We start from the raw sequence: 8,971 nt of genomic DNA on the forward strand, positions 1-8,971 counted from the left end.
GTGGGGCTTGAACTCTGGGCCTGGGCACTGTCCCTCAGCTCTTCAGCTCAAGGCAAACGCTCTACCACTTGAGCTACAGCGCTACTTCCGGTTTTCTGGTGGTTTATTGGAGATAGAGTCTCACGGTCTCTCCTGCCCGGGCTGGCTTTGAACCACAATCCTCAGATCTCAGCCTCCTGAATAGCTAGGATTACAGGCGTGAGCCACCAGTGCCCAGCTTTGATGAGATATTTTTAAACCATGGCTTCAAAAAAAAAATCCATGTATTGATTCTTGATAGAATTGCTTGTGGATATCCAAATGATTGAAATAGGAAACAAAATCAAGCAGTTTAAAAATAGAGTTGGGCTGGGAAGGTGGCTTAGTGGGAAGGTGGCTCATGGGATGGCGGCTCATGGGATGGCTCACGCCTGCAATCCTGGCTACTCAGGAGGCTGAGATCTGAGGATCACGGTTCAAAGCCAGCCCTGGCAGGAAAAGTCTGTGAGACCCTTATCTCCAATAAACCACCAGAAAACTGGAAGTGGTGTGTGGCTCAAGTGGTAGAGCATTAGCCTTGAGCTAAAGACTGAGGGACAGCGCCCAGGCCCAGAGTTCAAGCCCCAAGACCAAACAAAAACAAAAAAATTGAAAGGTTATTAAAAGAGCTTGAAAAAGAGAGTTGACAGAGTTCTGAAACGAGTAAAAAATGGATATATTCTAATCTCAGTTGAAATTTTTAAAAAGCAGTCTTTATGTAAACTGTTTATAATAGTAATGAGTAAGTGAAGAAGAGAAAAATAGTTTCAAAAAATTATTTACTCATTTGGTGCCTGTCCTGGAACTTGAACTCAGGATCTGGGCACTGGCCCTGGACTTTTTTCCCCTCAAGGTTAGTGCTCTGTCACTTGAGCCACAGTTCTATTTCTTGCTTTTTAGTGATTACTTTGAGATAAGAGACTCATGGATTTACCTGCTTTGGCATGGTTGCAGTTTAAAGTTAGCCTGGGCAGGAGAAGTCCATGGGACCCTTACCTCCAATTAATCAACAACAACAAAAAAAACGGAAGTAGAGCTGTGATTCAGTGATAGAGCACTAGACTTGACAAAAAATCTCAGATAATACCAGGTCCTAAGTTCAAGCCCCAATACAAAAAAAAAAAAATAGGAAACAAAAACTACAGATTATTTACAATTTACAGTGGTCATCCATAAGTTATTAAAATGCATCTAAAACTCAATTTAGAGAAAAACCAATGCAGACTTTGATGGAAATAACGGGTGAACATTTAATAAGTTTTAAAAACAAAATGCAACAATGGTACTTAGTAGACATGTTGAAGATGAACTGTACAACTTGTGGGTGGGGACAGGAAGGAAAAGAGAGAGCAAAGAAATGAATGACATTGCCCAAAAAGAAATGTACTTATTACCTGACATATGACACAGTAAACCCTTTGTACATCAACTTTATAATAAAAACTTTTTTAAATGAAAATAAATTTTAAAAACCAGGCGCTAGTGGCTCACCCCTGTAATCCTAGCTACTCAGGAGGCTGAGATCTGAGGATCATGGTTCAAAGTCAGCCTGGGCAGGAAAATCTGTAAGACTGTTTCCAATAAAATCACAGAAAAAGCCAGAAGTGGTGCTATGGCTCAAGTGGTAGAGTACTAGTCTTAAACAAAAGGTGCTGAGGCCCAGAGTTCAAACCTCAGAACTGGGAGGGGAGGGAAGGGGAGAATCAAGAAAAATAAACTAATAAAGGAACAATGGAAAGATTGGAAAATGGGAACATGAAGAAACTTGGAAATGTTCTAAGGTCTTTCTTTGAAAATGCTAACATGTAGACACTGGCTGTTTTCTATGCCAGCTCTTCTTTTTTTACTTAACCTAAGTCTTAGTATTTCTACAGTGTGAATGGTTTCTAATCTCTTCTTCTCTTTCTGTATTTCTTTTCTAAGTGTGCCATACTTCTGGTTTCAGTTGCTGGTCTACAAGCTATGGTGATCCTCAGCTCTAGTTTTCTACCAGGTTTAAGCTTCCTTATCTTTCTGCTTGAAATACACATGTGCATATATATTTTTTTTAATTTTGTGTTCAGGCCTGAACTCAGGGCCTTGAGCTCTTGCTTGGCTTTTTTGCTTAAAGCTGGCACTCTACCAATTGAGCCATACTTCTACTTTCAGCTTCTTGCTGGTTAATTGGTGTATCTTGGATTTATCTGCCCAGGCTGATGTTGAGCATTTATTATTATATTTCAGCCTCCCAAGTAGCTAGGATTACCAGCATAAGCCACTGGTGCCCAGCTTGATAGAGGTGGGGTGGGGGTGGGGATGGGGTGGGGTGTGTGTGTGTGTGTGTATTCGTGTATTCTCTGGTTTTTTGTTTGTTTGTGGTTATCTTTTTTTTTTTGGCGCGGGTCCTGGAGCTTGAACTCAGGGCTTGGGCACTGTCCTTGAGCCTCTCTGTGCTCAAGCCTAGCACTCTACCACTTGAGCTACAGTGCCACTTCCAGCTTTTTCTGTTTATGTGGTATTGAGGAATCAAACTCAGGGTTTCTTCTTTTTGGGGGGGGGGAGGGGTCCGGTCATGGGGCCTGAACTCTGAGCCTGGGCGCTATCCCTCAGCTCTTCAGCTCAAGGCTAGCGCTCTTCCACTTGAGCCACAGCGCCACCTCCGGCTTTTTTTTTCCTGCTTATGTGGTACTGAGGAATCGAACCCAGGGCCTCATGCATGCAAGGCAAGCGCTCTACCACTGAGCCACCTTCCCAGCCCAAACCCAGGGTTTCATGTAAGGTAGGCAAGCACTTACCACTAAACCACATTCCCAGCCCTTGTTTGTGACTATCTTGAAGGTACCTCAAACCCAACAGAAAAACCCAAAAGAAAAGTGTTTCTTTCACAGGGTCTGTAGTTAACTGTTTAGCTAGAAGATCTAGCAACAAGTCTATAACTTCTTTCAGAGGGCTGAAAGCATAAATACTACTTTGGCATTATCTATAACAAGTGTATAAATTGAAAAGTGGCCTGATTTTGTGTATGTGACAAGATCACAGGTTTTATTAATTTTAATTAATTAGTCAGTTGTGGGGCTTGAACTCAGGGCCTGGATGCTATCCCTGAGCTCTTTTGCTCAAGGCGAGTGCTCTACACTTTGAGCCACAGCTTCATTCTTGTTTTTTTCTGGTAATTAATTGGAGATCAGAGACTCTCAAACTTTCCTGTTTGGTCTGGATTTGAACCATGATCCTCAGATCTTAGCCTCCTGGATAGCTAGGATTACAGGCATGAGCCATCAGTGCCCAGCTATTTTAATTTCATTAATTCTATTTTATTACCTTACATTCATGTCTTATCTTCACTTATAAATTAAATGTATGTTATAAACATTAGTCAGGTTAATGAAAATAAACATTCTCAATCCAAGAACTTCTGTACTCCTGAGTCTGTTAGCAGACAACATAATTAAACATTCCCTGTATTATTAATTCCCACATATCTTTTAGTTTCATTCCAAATATTCCTAAGGAAGTCATTCTGATACCCAGTGTAGATATAGGGTTATGTCACTGTTGTACTGATCAAGAATTCCATACTTTCTGCTGACTACACTTTTCCTAATTGGTACATTTATGCATTGTTGATATTTCTTTTCCACACACTTGAATTTGCCTATTGGTTACCATTTTTTTAACTGAGTTTGTAGATGCATAGTAAATATTGATAATAGATTTAAAAACCATTAGAAAATTTTTCACACTGATTTATTACACTAATAAGCAAAAAGAACTTAATACATTTGAGATACATTTGCATGAAGTCCGGTGCCTATTAGTATTTGTAGGGGTATGCAGCTGTAAAATATATTTAATATATTTAGCTATTGTCAGCATACATGAAAAAAGCTAGGTCACAATGGCCAAAGAGAAAGGATCCTAGGAGGGGGAAAAAAAAGTTGTGTAGTTGAAGAAAGACAGTATTTATGAGGGAAGAGAGAGAGAGTAAAGTTTATGGAAGACTTGTTGCTTACTTTCTAAACCCTACCCTGCTGATCATGTCAAAGCCATTTTGTTGGGTCTTTTTTTAGCAGGGCCTGCTAATGGAGTGGTCTTTGCCGATTATGAAGGTAAAACTGAAGAAAATGGTACACTAAAATATGATGCTTTAAAAATGTGTGTTAGCTGGACACCAGTGGCTCATGCCTATAATCCTAGCTGCTCCAGAGGCTGAGATCTGAGGATCTGGATTTTGAAGCCAGCCCAGGCAGGAAAGTCTGTAAGACTCTTATCTCCAATAAAACTATGAAAAGCCAGAAGTGAAACCGTGACTTAAGTGATAGCACTCTATCCTTGAGTGAAAAAAGCTCAGAGATAGCCCTAGACCCAAGTTTAAGCCCCAGGATGGCAACAAAAAAACAACAAAAAAAAAATGGATGTTTATGTTTTGTTTCCCAGAATGTTACAGGTAGACTAATGGTCGGCCTCCGTTGGTGGAATCATATTGATGAGGATGGAAAAAGCCACTGGGTGTTTGAGTCCAGAGAGGTAAACTGCCTTCTTTCTTTTTTTTAACACTGTCAGCTGATGAATTATATGTAGATTACATTCAAATATTTAAGGATGAAGTATTCAAGATTAAAAGCAGTATGCCATATATTAAAATCACTTGCCATGTATTAAACCAGATGGCCTTCCAAAACTTAATACAATTTTCTGACTAGTTCAGACTGAAAAGTGTGTGTATGTGTGTGTGTGTGAGAGAGAGAGAGAGAACAAGAGAGAGAGAGAAAGAGAGCGAATCCTCTGAGGACAGCATGCTAAACTGTGTATTGGGTTGTTGATTAAAAATGGATTTCTGTTGGCCCCCAGTTTTATTGCGTCACCTTAGATCCTTTTTTGTCCAGCACATAACTGCTGTCAGTTTCTTCTATCTTTGCTCCACATGTGGGAAGAAGAAAGAATTCCAGTTGGATAGAAATATCTAAATGTTCAGCCTTACTCTTTTGTGCTGGCATCAGGGCTTGAATTCAAGGCCTCATGTACTCACTCAAGCGACTTCATGGCTAATCCTCTACCATTTGATCCACAAGTCCAGTCCATCAGCCTTTTTCTTTAAGCCTATGCTTTCAAGAGTCCTGTTTAATTTATCTTGATTCTTTATGGTGAGCATTCCATTTCCCAGTGAAAATCAATTTGGGAGAAAGTACCTAATTAAGCTGTTTGCCTTCTGCTTGGTCCCAGAAAACAGTTCTATGCTCAGTGAGCCTGTGTTCCTTAAATATACAATCTACCTTGGAATTCCTTGAGTTTTGCTAAGACATCTTGTTCCAAAGTCCCCTGATTTTCCCTCTTTATTTATGTTCTCTGGACTTATTTGATATGGTAAGAGTCCAGGATGACTTGTGATCGTGATTTCCTTGATTCTTATCCAAAAAGGTATCATGAGTAGCTTCTTTATGAATGAATTATACAAGTACAAGAATTTAGTAGAAGCCTATAAGAGACCTGTTGTTCCTGGTTGGGGTCATGCTAAAGTGTCCATTCTGCACTGAAAATGCAGAATTCTTGAGCTGAAATAAAATATACTGAAACTTACTAAATCAACTTACTAGTTGATTTTTTTTTTCATTCTAACTTGAGACTTGGATTTTTGTGTTAATCTTTGAATTTGAGGGTAGTATGTTTGTTTCTTTTTTTAATTAAGAATCATAAATCCAGCTGGGTATCTGTGGTTCATGCCTGTAATCTTAGCTGCTTAGGAGGCTGAGATCTGAGGATCAGGGTTTGAAGCCAGATGGAGCAGAAAAATCCATGAGACTTTTTTTTTTTTTTTGCGGGGGGGTCCGGTAGTGGGGCCTGAACTCTGAGCCTGGGTGCTATCCCTCGGCTCTTCAGCTCAAGGCTAGCGTTCTACCACTTGAGCCACAACGCCACCTCTGGCTTTTTTCCTGCTTATGTGATGCTGAGGAATCGAACTCAGGGCCTCATGCATGCAAGGCAAGCACTCTACCACTGAGCCACATTCCCAGCCCCTCCATGAGACTCTTATCTCTGATGAACTACTCAGAAAAGGCTGAAGTGGCATTGTGGTTCAGATGGTAGAGTGTTAGCCTTGAGCACAAGGAGGCTCAGGGACAGGGCCCAGACCCTGAGTTCAAACCACAGGACTGCCAAAAAAAATAAAGAAGAAAGAAAAGAATACTAACCTTTTACTAATAAGTTTCCCAACAGTCATGATTGAATTAATTTCTTTCTGTAGGCAACTCCTCAAGATAATAAAACTGTTTCAGAAGCTGAATCAAGAATCTTTTGGTTAGGACTTATTGCCTGTCCAGTGCTGTGGGTGATATTTGCCTTTAGTGCTCTTTTCTCCTTCAGAGTCAAGTGGTTGGTGAGTAACCATGTTGAACTTTAGAACCTATTGGAAGTCTGCTGGGTAATCACAATTAGTAGTCATTTGTGTCCTTATGATTAGGGACCTGTTTTGAACTGGCAGCTTCATCTTAGGTTTCCCAAGTTGTGTTTCTCACCTTTCCTTTTTTGTAGTTACTAGAGAGAAGATCTTATGAAAGATGCCATTTCACTAGTATTAATGCTATTAGTGCCTATTATGGAGTGATATTTTCTAAAAACATTGGTTGATGACTTGTTATTTAGTGCAGCATAATGGATCACCTCTAATTGTTTTAGGGAGGGAATAAAAGGAGAGTGATAAAGGGGGGAGGGGTAAGGTTGATTGGACCATATTGTAAACATGTAGAAGTATAACAATGACATCATCTATATGACTAATTTAGCCAAATAAAAATAGAAGAGCCAAAAGCATAATGGCACAGTTTCTATGGTAGTGAGCTTGGGTAGGCCTCTGTTGGAGTTTCTGGTTTAGGATCTTGAGTAATTTCAGTCCGACAGTGGTAGGACTGACTGGCGGGGTACAAGCTATCTGATGTCCTCTCCATGTGGCTTAGTCTGGGCTTCCTCACAGTAGGTGGCCTCTTGCCAATTGGGTTGCTTACATGGAGGGTCAGCAGCCTATTTGGAGTGGTCTAGCTTGCAAGCTAAATCACTTTATACCACCTAGCCTAAAACCGTACTGCATTATGAATGATACCCACTCACATTCAAGGAAATGTAAATTAGACTCTACCTATTAGGAGGTCAGGGGAGGATTAGAAAGACCTAGAAAAGAGTGTGAAACAGAACATATTTGCTGCTGTCATCTTTGGAAGAACGGTCACTTAACTTGTTCCAAACTATGAGTCCTTATTCTTGTAACAGGTAAGCTGTTGTGACCGTAGTTATGCTTTTTTTTTTTTAAGTATTTTCTACTCATGTTTTGCTTTATAGGCTTACCTTTCTTAGTGCCCACACAATAATATTTTCTTTTTAGTATTTTGAAAATGCTTTTGTTTATTCTGAGTTACTTTAGTAGTGATTTTTTGTGTGTGCATTTGTTGATCGTAGGGCTTGAATTCAGTCTGGTCACTATCCCTGAGCTTTTTTTTTCCCCCTCAAAGCTAGCACTCTACTAGTTGAGCCACAGCTCCACATCTGGCTTGTTTGGTGGCTAGAGTTACGAATCATGGACTTTCCTACCCAAGCTGGCTTAGAAACATGATCCTTAGATCTTTGCCTCCTGAGTAGCTAGTATTAAAGGTGTGAGCCACTGGCACCCAGAAATTGTTTTTATTTATATGCTTATGTCACAGCCTTCTTTCATGAATTAGGAATTTACTCAATATTTATGAATTTCCTGCTATGAAAGATGGGAAAATTAGTACTATATGATTTCTCTTACTTCTGGATTTTTATTTTTTTTGGGGGGGTCCGGTCGTGGGGCCTGAACTCTGGGCCTGGGTTCTGTCCCTTAGCTCTTCAGCTCAAGGCTAGCACTCTACCACTTGAGCCACAGTGCCACTTCTGGCTTTTTTTTCTCTTTGCTTATGTGATGCTGGGGAATCGAACCCAGGACCTCATGCATGCAAGGCAAGTGCTCTACCACTGAGCCACCTTCCCAGCCCCATACTTCGGGATTTTTGTTAGTAGTTTCATTTTAGTTTTTCTAGTCATTTTCTTTATGTCATTGAATAATATACTTAGATCTTTTTAATTGACTTGTAGAGTATCTAGAAAAAGATAAAAATAAGCAATCCTGTGTTGTTTCTTTTTCTTTTTTTTTGTGTTTGTTCCAGTGTTACTTTTGTTTGTCAAGATTTATAATAATTTTCCTCTAAAAATGATATTTCTGGGGGGAAGGGAGAGTAGGGAGAGGTAATCAAGAGAAAAAGAGGGAGGGGGTAACAGTGTTTGAAAAGAAATATACTCATCTTACTTATATAACTGTAACTCCCCTGTTTATCACCTTTACAATAAAGATATAAAAAACAGCTGGGAGCCAGTGACTCATGCCTATAATCCTAGCTATTCAGGAGGCTGAGATCTGAGGAGGATCACAGTTTAAAGCCAGCCCAGGCTGGAAAGTCCATAAAACTCTTATCTCTAATTAACCACCAGAAAACTGGAAATGGTCCTGTGGCCAAGTGGTAGAGCTCTTGCCTTGAGCTGAAGAGCTCAGGGACAGCCCAGAGTTCAACCCCTATTACCTATCCAAAAGAAAGATATAAAAAATAATTGATTGATTAATTAAAAAAAAAGATTTCTCAGTTGTGCACACCAGTGGCTCATGCCTATAATCCAAGTTACTCAGGAGCTGAGACCTGAGAGTCATAGTTCAAAGCCAGCCCAGGGAGGAAACACTGAGACTCTCATTTTTAATTAACTGCCATAAAAGCTCAAGTTATAAAGTGCTAGCCTTGAGCAAAAAAGCTCAGGCATCAGGCCCTGAGTTCAAGCTCCAGCACTAACACAAAAAGAAACATGAGGGGGAGGCTGGGAAAGGATGTGAAGGGTAAACAAAGGAGGAGGCTGCAATGCTTGGTAAGAAATGTACGCATTATCCTGCCCATGCAATTGTAACCCCTCTGTACAGTAT

General features: G+C 40.1%; 1 protein-coding gene across 1 annotated transcript in view; it reads left to right on the plus strand.

Annotated features, from left to right (window-relative positions):
- Positions 1-8,971, plus strand: part of LOC105983346 (Golgi apparatus membrane protein TVP23 homolog B) — a 27,031-nt gene that overhangs the window by 14,936 nt on the left and 3,124 nt on the right. Inside the window, exons 4-5 of the mRNA XM_013013187.1 lie at positions 4,435-4,524; positions 6,239-6,370. Of these exons, the coding sequence (XP_012868641.1) occupies positions 4,435-4,524; positions 6,239-6,370 (222 nt within the window). The remainder of the gene's footprint in view (positions 1-4,434; positions 4,525-6,238; positions 6,371-8,971) is intronic.

This window comes from Dipodomys ordii, unplaced genomic scaffold (genome assembly GCF_000151885.1).
Source record: "Dipodomys ordii isolate 6190 unplaced genomic scaffold, Dord_2.0 Scaffold19, whole genome shotgun sequence".
In the NCBI taxonomy this organism is placed as follows: Eukaryota; Metazoa; Chordata; class Mammalia; order Rodentia; family Heteromyidae; genus Dipodomys; species Dipodomys ordii.